We start from the raw sequence: 18,535 nt of genomic DNA, 5'->3' as shown, positions 1-18,535 counted from the left end.
TACTGTACTGAACATTGTAGGCAGCGGTAATACAATGCTAAATAGTGGATCTAAACTAGAAAAGGTGCAGTAAAAATACCAGGTAGCAGGAATTTTCAGCTCCATTATAACTTTATAGGACCACCCTCATACATAGTCCATCACTGGCTGAAACATTATTATGCAGTACATGATTGTGTAACCATTTAGCCAACATAATTTCCCAATATTATCAGCAAACATTAAAAAGAAAAAATAAGCAAGGTGTGATGGTATACACCTCAAAGCCAGCCTCAGCAACTTAGCAAGGTCCTGTCTCAAAATAAAAAAGGGCTGGGAACATGGCTCGGTGGTTAAGTACTCCTGGGCTCAATCCCCAGTACCAAAAAAATTAAAATAAAAAGTTTTGTAGACAACCTCTAAACAGGAGACTATACTTGAAGATAATGGTCATTATATGTATGTAAGCTAAAAGAATTTTATGAAAAGCTCTGTAGCATCGGAGTCAGTGATAGAGCCTTTGGTAATAAAGGCTTACATACCAACCAAACTATTTTTAAGCTTTGCCAAGTAGGCTATTATTTATATTAGCTGATGAATTTGTCAAAATACTGTTGGCTTTGGACTTTTTGCACAAGATATACAAACTTAACATATTTGAAAAAATCAGATAATTGATAGGTATGGTGGTAAACACCTATAATCCCAGCTACACAGGAGGCCGAGGTAGGAGGATTGGAAGTTCAAGGTCAGTCTCAGTAAATTAGAGAGAACCTGTCTCAAAAAAGGGGTGGGGATATAGCTCAGTGGTAGAGCACCCTGGGGTTCAATCCCCAGTACCACGGGAAAAAAAAAAAAGGTCAGATAATCTTCCCGAGATTTGATAATTAACAACCTGTATATTATCTGTATATTATTAACAAATCAAAGATTCAATTTGATAATCAGTATTTCTTATAGCATATTACTGTTTTTGACACTGTTTACCCATATACTATAAATCAAAGGGGACAGAAAAACAGAAGATTTAGAGCTTATTCATTCATCAGACTGAAGAATGTAACAAAAAGCTTACCCTAAATCCTCTATGCTAAGTGGAGGCCCAGAACCTGCTGGATTCTTCAGCACTAGTTCCTGTAATTTTGTGTTCTTCTCATCTTCAGACAGACCTTTGTTGCTTAAAATCTGGCGTCTCTTGATAGCAAGGTCTTTAATTTCTTTTAAAAATCTGGCTCTGTGTGGATTTACTAGTTCAAAGTCTTCCCAAGTCAAAATTCCATTAAACCAAGCTGGAGGTTTGGGCTTAGGGGGATCAAGAATAAATTCTGATTTTGAATCCTCTTCAAAGCTTCCTACTGAGAGGGAATCATGACCTTCTTCTGTGGATGCTTCAGATTGACTTTCAGTACAGTGTAAGTCTCTATCACCTCGTGACTCATAAATCAGTTTACTCATATTGCTTTTAATGTCACCCATACACATAAGTTTAAAGAAAGGTTTAGAAATAGGTAAGTCCACAAGTCTATTGTCTTGAATGCATTTGGCTAAGAAAATTCCAAGGAAATGAAAGAGTTTTGTGATCCTTTCAAGTTCGTCACTATCTTGTGGAAACGGTGCTGTGAACAGTCCACATGATCTCTGCACATAGTATCCAGGAGGTTTCAATCCACCTCCAAGATCAACCTAATTTTTTAGAGGACAAAATGCAAATAAAATTAAAGGCTAAAAGTAACTAAGTCTGTCATTGTTATCTAAGAAAAAAATACATAAACATTAAACATCTTCATGAATTTAGTTATCTAAACATATGTATACACATTTTATGAATAGCTTTTAGTGACGAAATTTTTTTCCTTTATAAATATTAATGTCAAGATTATTCAGTAATAAAAGTAGAGCCAAAAGCCCCAGTTTATGTAATGAAAATTTAACCTGTTTCTAACACTTTTCTAAAGCACAGTCACAATTTACATCACAAAACGAGAAATAAATCTTACATGACGAGACTCATCATCTGGAAAGTTATCATCACAAAGCCACGCTCCCAGGTCAGTCCTCTGAAATTCTGCTGCCACCAGAGCATAAAATTCTAATGTGGGTCCCAAACCAGTTCCTTCTTCTCCTAAAAATTCAACCTAAAATGTGAACAAAGAAATGTTTGTAAATAAAAAGTATTATTTATTTAGGTGCTAGGGATTGAACCAAATTTGGGGTGCTTAACCACTGTGCCACATCCCCCTTCTTTTTTGTTTTCAGACAGGGTTTCACTAAGTTACTTAGGGCCTTGCTAAATTGCTATGGCTGGCTTTGAATTTGCGATCTTCCTGCCTCAGCCTCCCAAGCTGCTGGGATTATAGGAGTGTGCCACTGTGCCCAGCTCTAATATATATTTTTTTAAAGTGATTCAATTCTTGCCAAAATTTGTCAGATTTAATCCAGTATTATACTTTCTTCACAAAAGCAATGTGTACATTAAAAGCAACACAGGGATTTTATTGTAGTTTTCCTAAAAGCACAGTGCCATTTGTTGTATGGTATTTATACACATAACACTGTTAAGCACTGGGCTGAATACTGTTCACACATTACTTGTCACAACAACTCTGCAGAATGATTATCTGCTTTTATACCAAAGGAAACCAAACCTCAAAGAGATTAAGGAATTTGCTCAAGAAAATGAGGGTGTATATTTTTTTACATTTATCTTTGTGAAACTCAACACTAAACTCTTCCACTTCTTTATAACTTGAAGCAGCAACCACTTTAAAGGGTTTTGTCCATACTTTACCTGCACCAAAAATGATTTGGAGCTTCTTATAAAAACACATAGTAAAAAGAAAAATAATTGAGGATTATCTAGATGAGAAAGAACATAAAGATAGGAAGAATAAGATAATGCCAAGGAAATCTGTTTGCAAAGTGAAAGTTATGAAGTCATATTTGTCATGATAGGTGTGTGAGTCAAAAGTTCCATGGTGCCTTAAATAAGGAATACTGTAAGTGATATAATCTACAGTAGCATGTCTTCAGTATATGATTACATATTGCCATTTGCTATGACATCTTCAATGTTCTTTGTACCACCATTTGACCCAGTCATACCACTCCTAGATTAATACCCAGAGGACTTAAAATCAGTATACTACAGTGATACAGCCACATCAATGTTCCTAGCAGCTCAATTCACAATAGCTAACCAACATAGGTGTCCTTCATCAGATGAATGGATAAAGAAACTGTGGAATGTATATATACATAATGTACTATTACTCAGCCTTCAAGAAAAATGGAATTATGGCATTTGCCAGTAAATGGATGGAACTGGAGAATATTATGCTAAATAAAATAAACCAATCACACAGAACCAAAGACTGAATGTTTTCTCTGATATGCAGATGCTAATTCACAGTAAGAGGTGGTGGTGGGGGGAATAAAGGTATTTTGGACTAGACAGAGGGGAGTGAAGGGAGGAAAAGGGGCATGGGCGTAGAAATGATAGTAGAATGAACCAGACTTTATTACCCTATGTGCATATATGATTACATGACCTGTATAACTCTACATCATGTACAAACAAATAAGAAGTTATACTCCATTTATGTATGATGTGTAAAAATGCATTCTCTTGTCATGTGGTAACTAACTAGAATAAAAAATATATTTTAAAAAATCCTTTTGAGTACTATTATTCAGTCCATCTTTAAATAAATTGACAAATTAGGCATGGTGGCATATACCTGTAATCTAGCAATTTTGGCAGCTAAGGCAGGAGGATTGCAAGTTCAAAGCCAGCCTCAGCAACTTAGTGAGACCCTGTCTCAAAATAAAAAGGATTGAAGATATGGCTCAGTGGTTGAGTGGATTCAATCCCTGGTACNCACTGAGCCACATTCTTAGCCCTTTTTTAGTTTTTGAGACAGGGCCTTGCTAAATTGCTGAGGCTGGCCTTGAACTTTCGATCTCGGCCTCCCAAGTTGCTGGGATTACAGGCATACACCACCATGCATAGCTCAAGTGAGTTTTTTGAACAGTAATTTTATATTGCATAGTTTACTGCTTCCTTTCTTATATATCAATATATAAAATTCCTTTAATTATAATCTATCTTAAACAAACTGAGAAAAGACTGGATCTATATTTTCTATCATTATTTTAGCAATTAAATAAAGATCCATACTCCAAGCCCCACATAATACATCAAAATATAGACAAACAGTTCCTATCAAAGAAACTAAACAATGGTTAAGCTATCTTTATTACTATGAAACAAACTAAAAACCACCATCAAAATAGTTATTATAATATTAAAACATTTTCTTTTTAACAGAGCTAATCCATTAAGGATGAGAAAAAGAACCTCTAAATAGGAATAAGAAGATGAGGTTTCTACTATCATGTATGGGGACTATTATTTTGGTAATCTCAGGCAAATCAGCTAAGTACTTTGAGACTTAATTTCCTCATCTATAAAACAATCAAAATCAATGCCCTTTATCACAACAAGCCTGTAATTCTATGTGTACAAATATTTTATAAATGGTATTAAATGGAAGAAAAATATAACATCAGCAAAGAGAAGAGTTACATTTTAAATTATAACTTTACACCTACTTTGACAGAGTACTTAGGGTGCACAGTCATTCAACAAAATATTTAACATCTATGATGTTGTATGACGTTCTCATGATGTGCTATATATACTGTTTTAGGTATCTTATCTAGGGCATGAAAAAAAGAGTCAGAAATTCCTATTTTCATGAAATTGTGATCCAATGGAGGGAAACATACAAAAGTAAGTAAAATATGCAGCATATTAGAAGGGGGTAAAAAAAAAATGATGGTCAGAAGAAAAATAAATTTAAATATTATCAAAGCTGTTTACAAGCATTTAATTTGGTATTGCTGGGATTTTTTTGCTACCAAGGATTGAACTCAGGTGCACAATGAGCCACACCCCCAGACCTACTTTGTATTTTATTTAGAAATACAGTCTCAGTGAATTGCTTAGCACCTCGCCTTTGCTGAGGCTGGCTCTGAACTGGAGATCCTCCTGTCTCAGCCTCATGAGCCACTGGGATTACAGGCGAGTGCCACTGTGCCTGGCTATTATTGGGAATTTTAACAATAAATAATTTGTATAAATTACTAAAGAACTGTACAGTAAATCTTAGTTGATGGAAACATTTAATTCAATCCACAGTACTCCAACAAAGCATATTTTCCAACTGGAAAAGAAATTTTTAAAAATGATGATAACTATTTACAACATAACATATTTTCTCCATTTATTTAACAGTATATTTGTACATTTTGAACATAAATATAATATGTATTATATATAATTTATAAACATATATATATATATATTTATTCTTAGAAAAAGATGCACTTCCACTGGGGAGAGTAGCATACACCTGTAATTCCAGCAACTCAGGAGGCTGAGGCAGGAGGAACACAAGTTCAAAGCCAGCCTTAGTAACTTAGCAAGGCCCTAAGCAACTTAGCAAGAACCTATTTCAAAGAGTAAAAAAGGGCTGAGGATATAGCTCAGTCAGTGGTAAAATACCCCTGAATTAAAAAATAAATCAATAATAAATTTTTTATTAAAAAAAAAAAATGCACTTCCTACCTTGAGGCACCAAATGCTGTACATGTGAAATAAAGTTGTCTAGTTTCAAATGGTATTAGAAAAGGACACTTGCTGGTTAATTGTTCACACCAGTCTGGCAGAGCCCCACTTGCCAATGCCAGTGGCTCCTGCAAATTAACAAATAACAATGTTTTAGTAGAAAAAAGTAATATCAACTCTTAAATGCAATTAATAATGAATGTAAAAGAACATATGGCCCAAATTATTGAATATGAGAAAAGACACAGTTGTGAATGACAAAAGGAGATGGAATACTGTGAAAAGCCCAACAGTTATAGACTATAGTTAATTCATGTGATTTTATTACCTCAATCTGCTGCAAAATTTTTGTTGTGATTTTTTTACTAGTAAATTCATCTGGTGGAAAAGTAAACTGAGGCTGTTCATCACCATCTATAAAATTAATTAACAAAATTAATGAAATAAAAACTGACTTGCTTTAAAAATGCTATCAAAATGACACAAGGCTTCTTACAGACCTTCTTGGGATATTCTTGAGTAAGGATCACTTGCAACAATATACAGAATACGTAAAAGTTGAAGGACATCTTCTACTCCACAAGAGTTCTGTCCATTGCCTGCTTTGGCCTGAGGTTGTTCTTTTGTCAAATTAAGAATATCACTGCTTTGAAGAGTGGAAATGGCCCCCTGGTTTAATCCAGACTTTGTTCCATGCTCACAAAAATCCTGAAAAAACAATTAGCAAAACTGGCCATTAAGCACATTTTTAAGAACAATATGTCCATCTGTATGTATTACTTTGAAAAAGCTGGAATTTTTCAAAGAATAACCTTATTTTGAAATAAAAAGTGTCACAAAACAAAAACCAATGCATTCTAAACCATAAAAATTGTCAAAACATAACCAGTATAAACCATAATTAAAAGACTATGCTCTGATCCATTGCTACAAGCCATAGTTGCAATTTTAGCATGGCACGTTAACAATGTTAATTCAAACTGATTTTTTTTTTAATTGTCCCAACACCCCACCCCACCCCACCCCACCCCCCATGCTGAAGAGCGAACCCAGGGCCTAGCACATGCTAGGTAAGCATTCTATTATTAAGCTACATCCCCAGGCCCTTAAGAAGTTTTTAGAGTTATAAAACAAAGCACAAAGCCATTCCCAAACAAAATAGTGTTTTAGATGCCAATATATATATATACCTTATATGCAGCTATGAGCTGAGAACAATTCCTGTTTTTTCTAATACTTTTATTAGTGCCAGTTAATTTCCAGTGGCGCAGGAAAGCAGCATCTGCATTCTTCTGCAGGTAGGTTATCAAATCATTCTTTGGTAACTCATCAGTGCCAAGGTACTGTTCCACATGCTCTATAGTCCAGCAACCCTGCAATAGGAAAAACCAAATGTTGGCCTTTCCCTGTTATAAAGTCTATAGTATATCACATGCATTACATGAGGTAGCTTTAAAATCATGCACTTAAAAGGATACCTTAGTTATTTTTCCCTCAAATGTTCAAGCGCAACACGGTATTAGTGTTTTTTCTTCTTTTTTTTTTTACTCAAGAACTAAGTATAAGACCTATTTTCTAAAAATAACTTACCATTTTCCCATTTTCCTTTTCTTTGTCGGAATCCTTCATTTCTCTGTACATAATTCTAAACAAGAAGATATTACTCTAGTTAATTCAAATGTAAATGATATTCTTTAAAAAGTGAACGAATGATGTCCTTTACTAAACATGCTTGCATTGAACACTGAACTAAAGAATATTTAAGAAAAAAATGTAAGTTGTTAAACATAAGGACAGAAACCATATTTCTAAATCTATTAGCATTATTGCAAAGAAAACAGACATCAAAATTAGAACTTTTAAAGATGTAAAAAAATGATTTATACCAACTGTTATGACATTCAAGCTACTGTAAAATAAAATGGAATAAGAAATAGTTTTTATGTATCTATATGGAAAAAAAGACTAGAAATAATGAGAAGACCTTATGCTCATAAACATGTATATAAAAGGCATCAGAATTTTGTACTGTAGTACAAAATTGAAGGTAGGCTATTCTGTGTTCTACCTCAAAAGAGCCTACATTACTTTTATTGGACATTATATAAAATTATCAGTGATGTTAAGAAAAATGAGAAGATACAGTAGTAAAAATGAAGTTACAATAAGGATGATAATAATACAATTAAATGTTTATGTTATTAATATTATGAAACATTTTATAGGTAATATTTTTTTGAAAGCAGTGACACTTTAAGTATATTAAGAACCCACTCCTCATAACTGGCCTCATTTTACAGATTAAGAAAGTAAGGCACAAAATGTTAAATATGCCCCACATTACTGATAATTATCTGTATAAATGAAAAATCCCAAAGTAAGAAATTAATAGAAAATAGTGCTTCATACACAATCTCCATCAAAAAGTTCAAATGACATTTTCAACAATTATTACATAGTTAGTCCAGCTCAGTTAGCTGGTGTACATCTGTAATCCCAGCAACTCAGAAGGCTGAGGCAGGAGGATTACAAAGTCAAGGCCAGCCACAGGTACTTAGCAAGGCCTTAAGCAATTTAATGAGACCCTGTCTCAAAATAAACAATAAAAGGGATGGGAATGTAGTTCAGTGTTAAACTCTCCCTGGGTTAAATCCCTATTCCCCTCCCCAAAAAAGATCTAGATTATTTCTAAATGTCCTTCCAGTTCTAAAACAACATCAGGAGACAAAAATACTCTCTTATGTTCCTGTACATTAATGGAAAATGAAACAAATCATCTGTTCCTACAATCCAAAAATACAGAAAAATAATGCTTCTTGGCTCATATGCTATAAACATGTCTTTTTAAACATTAAGTTAAAATCTCTTACGTGTATGTTGGCTCCCAAATACGCCTAAGTTTATCTGATTTCACATTGCCATTACAGGACAACTGAAGTAATTTTTGTACATAGTAAAATATGGTTGATCTGAAATTGGTGAGTGGTAATTCAACTTCACGAGTTGTTCCAAGACCTGTTACTTTCAAAGTGAGGGCTAATCGAGGTGATGGAGTACATTCAACTTCTTCCAAGAGCTCTGAATGAGGTGTTCCTAAAATTTTTAGAAGACATGTAAAAAAACAATCATACGAAAATAAGCAGTCCAGGAAGAACACTGCACTGTAAGACAAGTGTACATGAAATTCAAATCCTTCTTCCATATATTAGCGTTAGCTACTTAAGACTCTCCTGACTTCAACTTTCTTTTTTAATGGAAACAATTAAAAGTTAAAGGCTGAGTTAAGAATATAATAAGATAGCCGGGTGCCTATAATCCTAGCAGCTCAAGAGGCGAAGTGACACTTTAAGTATATTAAGAACCCACTCCTCATAACCAGAAGGATCAGGAGTTTAAAGCCAGCCTCCTCAGCAACCTAAGCAACTCAGCAAGACTCTGTCTCTAAATAAAATACAAAAAAGGGCTGGGGGTGTGGCTCAGTGGTTAAGCACCTCTGGGTTCAATTATCGCTCCCCCCCAAAAAAAGAATATAATTGGAAGGATAGATACATATAGTATGGATTTTATTTTTATTTGGAAACACATGTATGAATAACTGAATGAATACTTATAAAACATTCTAATTTTACAAAATGAGAAAAGTAAAATTATCCATAATTTTATATTCAGATACTTCTGAGTCAATAACCTTTCAAACCTTTTTCTTTGTGGTACAAGGGATTGAACCCAAGGGTACTTAAGCACTAAGCAACATCCCCAGCCAATTTTATTTTATTTTTTAAATTGTAGGTGGACAAAATGCCTTTATTTTTATTTATTTTTATGTGGTGCTGAGGATTAAACCCAGTGCCTCACCCATGCTAGATGTGCACTCTACCACTGGGCAACAAACCCAACCCCCCAATTTTACTTTTTGAGACAGGGTCTCACTAGGTTGCTTACAGCCTCAATAAATTGCTAAGTCTGGCTTAGAAACTCTGATCCTCCTGCCTCAGCCTCCCAAGCCTCTGGGATTATAGGTGTGTGTCACCATGCCCAGCAACCTACCTTCCAAACTTTTACTTACACTATATATGTAAATTGTGAGGTAAACACACACACACAAATATAATTAGGTTGATAAATATATTTGTTGTTGAACTCTCTTCTTTTTAATAGCTCATGAAACTTTTCTTAGTATCATGATAGTCTTAAGGCAATTTTCAATTTTTGATAATATAAATACTTTTAAAGTCATAAGTCATTTTGAGGTTTGCACCAGCTTGGCCTACATTAATATTCTTAGGGGAAGGGTTTTTTGGGGGGGTTTTGGTTTGGTTTGGTGCTGGGGATTGAACTCAGGAGCACTCAACCACTGAGCTATATCCCCACCACCCATTTTGTATTTTATTTAGAGACAGCGTCTCACTGAGTCACGTAGCACCTCACTTTTGCTGAGGCTGACTTTGAACTCACAATCCTCCTGCCTCAGGCTCCTAAGTTGCTGAGATTTACAGGCAGGCACCAAAAATGTCCCACTTTTAAATAATGCCTTGCTTTAAAGACTGTACAAATACAAAACACATGGAGTTTTTAAAAATTTTTAAATAATTTGTGGGTTCAGTATGCAGTTCAGTGTTTGAATGCATGCCTAAAACACACAAGGTCCTAGGTTCAATCTCAGCAGTACCAATACCACTCCAAAATTATAATTTATTCCTCTAAAACATCGGCCTTTTCAAGGACTGATTAAAAACTTTTCCAAAAGAAGCATATATAAGCAGGTAATAAATAACCTTACTGGGGCTAGGGTTGTGGCTCAGTGATAGAGAGCTCGCCTAGCATGCACGAGGCACTGGGTTCAATTCTCAGCACCACATAAATGCAAAATAAAGATACTGTGTCCACCTAAAACTTAAAAAATAAATATATATAAAAAACGTATCTGCCTTGTTTATTAGGGAGGGAAAAAACATAGCTTAAAAAAAAAAAGAAAGAAATCTTACTTTTCCAACTGTAGATAAGTAAATATCTGTTAAATTAAATGACTAAACTAAGACAAACTATACCTGGGGGTGGAATTTCTAGGTCAGTTGTCTGCTGGACGTTCGTACGACCTGGTCTAGGATCAAAAGCAGGAACTAAAGCAGAAAACTGCCGCTTTAGCACATAATCATCATCCCATGTTCTCCGGCGTCCTCCTTTAGTCTCATACTCTTCTTCTTCCTATTAAAACAAAATCCCACATACAGTTCAACATTACAAGATGAATTGTTATTTTTCCATAAGTAATGTACTATCTACAATATAAAATAAATGTTAAGCAGTTCTTTACAGCTATTTTACTTCCTTATTTTACCATATCACTCAGGCATAGAATGATAAAGAGGTTTTAAGTATGAAAATTGCCAGAGAAATCAGAATTTACTTGTAATTTGGAAGCCACACAGTAGGAGATATTTCATTTTGCAACTCTCATTAGCTGCCTCCTCTCCACCTCAAATGCACCCACATATTACTGTAGATGTTTTGGTTGGTGTTTTTCTGTGTATAAAAATTATTAAAATAAACATGACAATATTACCTGCTCCCCAATAGGTCGGCTCCCTGCTCCGGCAGGGACCTGCGGTAGCTGCGAGGTAACGGCATGATGTGTTACATCAGAGCGGGAACCAGCTCTACGTTGCAGGGATGGACGTCTTAGAATCTGAAGTTAAAAAATGCCAAGAGACACAAGTCTAATTATTTGACCAATACACGTGCCCACCATTTGGCCCTTCCTGAAACTATCAATCCATATTAACAAAAGTATCACTAAAAAAAAATTTTCACATGGCGCTGGGGTTGTGGCTCAGTGGCAGAGCGCTTGCCTAGCATGTGTGAGGCGCTGGGTTTGATCCTCAGCACCACATATAAATAAATAAATAATAAAGGTACAACAACAACTAAAAAATACTAATTTAAAAAAAAAACTTTCACATAATCATCATCCCATATTCTTTATTAGTTATCTCCAGAAGTTATAAATTCAATGTTTTAAATTCATGAAGTATTTTATACTATACTCCTTTGTAAAGAAATATGCTAACATGCTTTCTTCTCTTTTTCTTATTGGTTTTGGGGGAATAGGGATTGAACCCTAGGGTGTTTTACCACTGAGCCACATCACCAGTCCTTATTTTTTATTTTGAAACAGGGTCTCACTAAATAACTTAGAGCCTCGCTAAATTGGTGAGGCTGGCCTCAAACTTGCAATCCTCCTGCCTCAGCCTCCCAAACTGCTGGGATAACAGGCATATGCTGCCACACCCAGCATTAATCTGTTTTCTAAGCAATGTATACTAAGAAAGCATTTTGAGGATTTCTTCACCACACAAAAAAATTCAACGTTTTTTTAATATTTAACATTTTAGAAAAATAAATTCATGGGCTGGGGTTGTGTTCAGCGGTAGAATGCTCACCTCACACGTGCGAGACACTGGGTTCGATACTCAGCACCACATACAAAAATAAACGAGTGAAATAAAGGTGTGTGTACAACTACAACTAAAAAATAAATATTTAAAAAAAAAAAAAAAGAAAAAGAAACTCATAATATATAGGACTGGGGTTGTGACTCAGTGGTAGAGCGCTCACCTAGCATGTGTGAGGCCCTGGGTTCGATCCTCAGCACCACATAAAAAATAAAGGTATTTTGTTGGGGTTGGGGTTATAGCTCAGTGGTAGAATGCTTGCCTAGCATGTGTGAGGCACTGGGTTCAATTCTCAGCACCACATATAAGTAAATAAATAAAGGTCAATCAACAAGTAAAAAAAATTTTTTAAATAGGAAAATAAAATAAAGGACATCAGAGGCATGACTTTAAATTATAAAACAATCATAGTGGTTGATTAAGAGTTTTGAATTATACAGCTAAGATTGGGTTCCAATTTTCTACCTAACTCTGATAATATGAGCAAATTATGGTTTTATGACTCTGCCTCATTCCTCCATGTTATGACTGTTAAGAAAATACATGGATATCCTTGTAAAACAGTAGAAACTAAAAAAAAAAAAAAAAAAAAAACACCTTTAAGAGTTTAAGACTTGTGGTCAGCTAGGCTCATGTCTATAATCCCAGTGACTTAGGAAGCTTACAGGTTTGAGGCCATGCTAGGCAATTTAGTGAGACCCTAAGTAACTTAATGAGACCTTGTCTCAAAAAATTCAAAGGACTGGTAATAATATCCATCTCGGAGGTAACTGGTGGAGTGTGTACTTGGCATACTACAGGTTGTGGATTTAATCCCTAGCACAAAAAGTGGGGAGGGGGCTGCCCTGAGAATATAGCGTAGTGGTTAGGCACCCCTGGTAGTGCAATTGCCCCTAAGTTCACAAACCTTTGAACCTGTTTTAAAAAAAAATGGTGTATGAAATTTTAGTAGTTTTCAAATACAAAGAGATTCATCAAAGCCAAGATTTAAAAAACCCAGCTTTAGGGCTGGGGTTGTGGCTTGCCTAGCATGTGTGAGGCACTGGGTTCGATCGATTCTCAGCACCATGTATCAATAAATAAAATAAAGGTCCACTGAAAACTAAAAAAGCTCTATTTTGTATTTTATTTAGAGACAGGGTCTCAGTGAATTGCTTATTGCCTCGCTAAGTTGCTGAAACTGGCTTTGAACTCATGATTCTCCTGTCTCAGCCTCCTGAGTCGCTGGGATTACACAGGTTGCCACCACATGCAGCCAAAAAAGTGTTTTATTCTTAACCACTCTTTTCAAACTGGTGCCATATATCCTTCCTGCAAAGTTTAATTATGACTTAGTTTTTCCTCTCTTCAATTATTAACATCCTATAATAACCCAATAACCCAATCAACAAATGGCCCAAGAAACTGAACAGACACTTCTCAGAAGAGGATATACGATCAATCAACAAACATATGAAAAAATGTTCAACATCTCTAGCAATTACAGAAATGCATATCAAAACTACTCTAAGATTTTATCTCACTCCAGTCAGAATGGCAGCTATCAAGAATACAAACAACAATAAATGTTGGCGAGGATGTGGGGAAAAAGGTACACTCATATATTGCTGGTGGGACTGCAATGTGGTGTAGCCAATCTGGAAAGCAGTATGGAGATTCCTTGGAAAACTGGGAATGGAACTACCATTTGACCCAACTATCCCACTCCTTGGTTTATACCCAAAGGACTTAAAAACAGCATACTACAGGGACACAGCCATATCAATGTTTATAGCAGCACAATTCACAATAGCTAAACTGTGGAACCAACCCAGATGCCCTTCAGTAGATGAATGGAAAGGGAAACTTTGGTATATATACACAGTGGAACATTGCTTAGCATTAAAAGAGAATAAAATCATGGGACTTGCAGGTAAATGGATTGAGTTGGAGCATATAATGCTAAATGAAGCAAGCCAATCCCAAAAAACCAAAGGTCGAACGTTTTCTTTGATGTGAGGATGCTGATTCATAATGGCAATGGGGGGTGGGGGAGCATGGGAGGAATGGAGAAACTTTAGATTCAGCAAAGGGGAGGGGGGAATGGAGGGGCAAAGAAGGTAGGAATGATGGTGGAATGAGTTAGACATCATTACCCTAAGTACACGTATGGAGACACAAATGGTGTGAAAATATTTTGTGTACAATCAGTGACATGAGAAATTGTGCTCTATATGTGTAATACATTCTGCATCATGTATAACAAATTAGAATAAATAATTTTAAAATCCTATCTTAGTGAAAAGAAAGGGGGACTTTCTCTCTACCATAACCTCCTCGTATTCTTGATCCTCTTGATTGTCATCTTCATTCTCATCATCTTCCTCATCAGGCTCAGGCAAATCCTCATCATCATCTAGCTCAGCTAACAGAGTACTGGCACGGCAGCTATCAAGAAAATCTAGAAAACAAAACCAACAACCTACTGTCAACACAATTAACAAGAATAGCAAGGTAAATGCATTTTAGACCATACAAAACAGAGGTAAAAAAGGTTCAAGTTTATAAAGACCATTGAATGATACCACCCATCTTCCACCACCACACATACATGATTAATAATGGGAAATAGTCAAAAGCCTGGTAGAAAACAACATAGGATAACAGATGACTATAAACTATATTTGCATCTACAAAATCATTATATAAAAGGGTAACCATGAAGGCTGTTTTTAACAAAGACAACCCTATCATTCTCTAAATATTGCAGGAATATACCATATTCCACAATATGGTGGAAAGAAACACTTTGGATTAATTCATTCTACCTGCAAATATCTATTGGGCATATGCTATGTGCCAAGAACAGAGTTAGGCACTAGGTGCATACATAGTTATAACCAAAACAGACATGGTCTCAGTCTCTATTAGCCTATAAGAGACAAGGGCATTTAACAAGTAAAAAATAAATATATAAATATAAGCTATAAAAGATCTTATGAAGGAAACAAAAGCCAATCAGTGAATCCTGGCTTTAGACCTGGCATGTTACTTAATAATAACTACTTAAGAATAATGAATATTTGCTATGAAATAATATAAATAGCATCTTTCAATTATCTACCACATAGGAAGTTCAATAATCTTGAATTTCTTTTATCTCCTTCCTTCTTAGGATCTCTCCCCCAGTGAAGATTTGGGTCAAATTTACATTGTCCCACATATACAAGAATGCTAACAAGTTGTTCTTAAGAACTGAAAACAAGCCAGGCATGGTGGCACAGACCCTTAATCCCAGGCACTCAGGAGGCTGAGGCAGGAGGATCTTAGAGTTCAAAGCCAGCCTCAGGAACAATGAGGTGCTAAGCAACTCAGTGAGACCCTGTCTCTAAATAAAATACAAAATAGGGTTGGGCATGTGGCTCGGTGGTCAAGTGCCCCTGAGTTCAATCCCTGGTACCCCTCCCCCAGAAAAAAGTATGCTCAATGGCATAGATTTGCAAGGAAATATTAAAGGTCAAAGATCAGTAAGAAGCCAGGTGTGGCGGCGCACACCGGTAATCCTAGCAGCTTGGGAGGCTGAGGCAGGAGGATCATGAGTTCAAAGCCAGCATCAGCAAAAGCAAGACACTAAGCAACTCAGTGAAACCCTGTCTCTAATAAAATACAAAAACTAGGGCTGGGGATGTGGCTCAGTGGTCAAGTGCCCCTGAGTTCAATCCCTGGTACAAAAGAAAAAAAAAAGAAGAATTGAAAATGAAAAGAGAACTAATGAGGTTAAAAACAAAGTTTTTACTGGATCTGGAAGGGGACTAAAAACCCCTAAAATAATATCAGAACTGAACATAAGAGGTACTCTATATTCTTAAAGAACTTCCAGAAGGTTATTTATAAGAAACTTGCATCTACACACCTTTGAACCAAATATGTTTTTAGTCTAATAATTAGAGGACTATATATTTAATATAAGTCCTTCTGCCTCCTAGCTCTTCAGGAGGCTGAGGCAGAAGGATCACATTTATTGGATGACCAATCAAAGGAAGAGACCTGATACTAAATGAATTTTTAAGATCACATTTTCTAACATTTAATGTTCTGAAATCAGAATATGTATCACAATTGCTGACAAGACACAGCATTTTAAGTGGGCAACATTTTTAGCTTTAGGAATATAAAAAATGGTGTCTTATAATTAATGGCATCTTAAATTTGATAATATATATAACCCCTAAGATATAAGAAGGGCCATCTTGTAATTTACATAGCAATTCTCATGAACAGGATATCGTGGTACAGAAAATAAACCAATTCTATTTTTGGTTTATCACTTATGGAACACACAACTTTATATACTGAAATTTGTCTCTGATACGTTACAATTTACTGAAGTCAATTTTTCTCATTTTCCCTTTTTTCATACAACAGTCAAATCATAGTTTTCAAAATGTCACAATAAAAGTTTACATTGCACACATAGATATTAGAAGAAGTGATGTTATTCTGATCCTTTATACTAGCAGACTTAAAAGAGTCATAAAGTTTTAGGAAAGAAGAAAAAGAAATTTTCAGAACCTAAAAATAATTTTTAAAAACTGACTAGTAGTCCTAACTTTTAACTACTTTTCCTCACTAGCATATCTAGTTTTCCTAAACTTCACATGACTAGTAACTAAAGCCTGAAGTTAACATATTAACAAATGAGTAGGAAGGGAAAGAGGGCCCCTCTGAGAAATAATACATTTGAAAATAACAATAAATTTTAAGACTAGTGTAATAATCATCATCATTTTTGAAAATACACTTAACAGGCAAAGTAGAAACAGAAATTCCACTTTCCAAAAAAACGTAAAACATCAGATCAAATTTTTTGACTTTGGATAAGAGAGGCCAGAGACTCACGGGGAAAAAAAAAAATCACGGGGCATGGTATAGTGTAATACACAACTATAATCCTAGGTCTTCAGGAGGCTGAGGCAGAAGGATCACAAGTTTAAGGCCAACATGGGCAACTTAGCAAGATTGTCTCTAAATAAAAAAAAGGCTCAGATTATAGCTCAGTGGTAGAGTTCTAGGTCCCAGTTTCAAGTCCCAAAGAAAGAAAGAAAGAGAGAGAGAGAGAGAGAGAGAGAGAGAGAGAGAGAGAGAGAGAGAGCCTATTGAAAGGAGGTTAAATAGTACTTAAAATATATCTTCATATAAATTTTGTCTTTGAAATTACAAAAAACAATTGTTAAATAAAGAAGAGGGCTGGGGGGCCGTAGCTCAGTGTTAGGGTGCTCACCTAGCATGTGTGAGGCCTGGGTTCCTAGCACTGAAAAAGGAAAAAAAAAAAAGAATAGGTGATATGATCAAGGATGTGTGTAAAGGGTACTCAAACAATCATGGGAATGCAAGTTTTTTGGAAGACAATTTAGTAGTTACTCTTTTAGGAATTTATCCTAAAGAAACATACAAATACAATCATTTCAAATCTTGTAGAAACCCATTCAACAATGTGAAAATATTTTCAAATGGTACTAAATTAAAAGAGCTGGCTAAAAAGATACAATCTCTTTTTACTAAAAACAAAACATACATATGACACGCCCCAAATCAGATTTAAAATGTGAGGACTAGATGGTTTTAATTTTCTTCTACATTTTCTAGAAAGTATCACTTTTCTAATAAAATACACATTTCAATTGAATCAAATAACTGCATCTCTGACTACAGCATAGAAGACATGATGATATAACTCTAACATTTTCTAAGCAAAATTTAATTAACTAACAAAATTCAAATGTTACCCAATTAGGGAAATTATTTCCAGAAGACCCTGGTAATATCAAGGAATATCACTTTACAAAGCTTATTAATATATCGCTTCTTTTATTGATAAAGGTGCAAATATCTTTGTTTACTACAGTTCTTCATTAAACACAAAAGTAAAAAAGGATAACACATCTAAGTTCCTAGAGTGTACTTTCTTTATAATCATGAATTTTTTAATAGTCTCTCCATCTTACATAAAGTTCCCATATTTATAAGAAGGAATAATTCTTTTTAAACTAAAAGTTAAAAATATCCCATGAGATAAATGTAATAAAAGCATCATTACATAAATTTCTAAATAATTTTACTTTAAACTATAACTTACCATATAAGGAATATTCTGCTTCCTGACCTGTATCACTCTCACTGGAAGTTGATGTGAGGCTGGTGGTTAAAGTATTACTTAACGACTGACCAACTGATAAAACTGTTGTCGCTGTAGCTACATTGCTGCTGCTAGTAACACTGGATGTTGACATAGTCACTGTGGATGTAGTACCAGGTGTGGTCAAATTGGGAAAACTCTGAGCACCCATAAGAGGAGAAGCTAAACATAAAAAATAAAGCAAATCAGTATAAATAGGCAGAACTGTAGGAACCTTGAAGAAAAACAAGATTTACATTTTTTAGAGTTCATGAAACACACTAATAATAAAAGGCTGAAAAGCAACAACTTTGGGAACCC

The 18,535-nt window shown here is 35.1% G+C and overlaps 1 protein-coding gene across 1 annotated transcript in view; it reads right to left on the bottom strand.

Moving 5' to 3' along the window:
• Hectd1 (HECT domain E3 ubiquitin protein ligase 1) overlaps positions 1–18,535 on the bottom strand; it is a 94,367-nt gene that overhangs the window by 7,332 nt on the left and 68,500 nt on the right. The window contains exons 25-36 of the mRNA XM_015487577.2: positions 18,176–18,397; positions 14,367–14,500; positions 11,172–11,294; positions 10,657–10,813; positions 8,479–8,701; positions 7,199–7,253; positions 6,799–6,981; positions 6,109–6,316; positions 5,937–6,022; positions 5,608–5,736; positions 1,977–2,114; positions 1,055–1,662 (exon numbers count right to left, since the gene is read on the bottom strand). Coding sequence (XP_015343063.1) covers positions 1,055–1,662; positions 1,977–2,114; positions 5,608–5,736; positions 5,937–6,022; positions 6,109–6,316; positions 6,799–6,981; positions 7,199–7,253; positions 8,479–8,701; positions 10,657–10,813; positions 11,172–11,294; positions 14,367–14,500; positions 18,176–18,397 — 2,266 coding nt within the window. The remainder of the gene's footprint in view (positions 1–1,054; positions 1,663–1,976; positions 2,115–5,607; positions 5,737–5,936; positions 6,023–6,108; positions 6,317–6,798; positions 6,982–7,198; positions 7,254–8,478; positions 8,702–10,656; positions 10,814–11,171; positions 11,295–14,366; positions 14,501–18,175; positions 18,398–18,535) is intronic.

Source organism: Marmota marmota, unplaced genomic scaffold, assembly GCF_001458135.2.
Source record: "Marmota marmota marmota unplaced genomic scaffold, marMar, whole genome shotgun sequence".
Taxonomy (NCBI): domain Eukaryota; kingdom Metazoa; phylum Chordata; class Mammalia; order Rodentia; family Sciuridae; genus Marmota; species Marmota marmota.
Note: the sequence above shows the minus strand (reverse complement) of the source record. Positions and strands in the feature narration are given on the sequence as shown.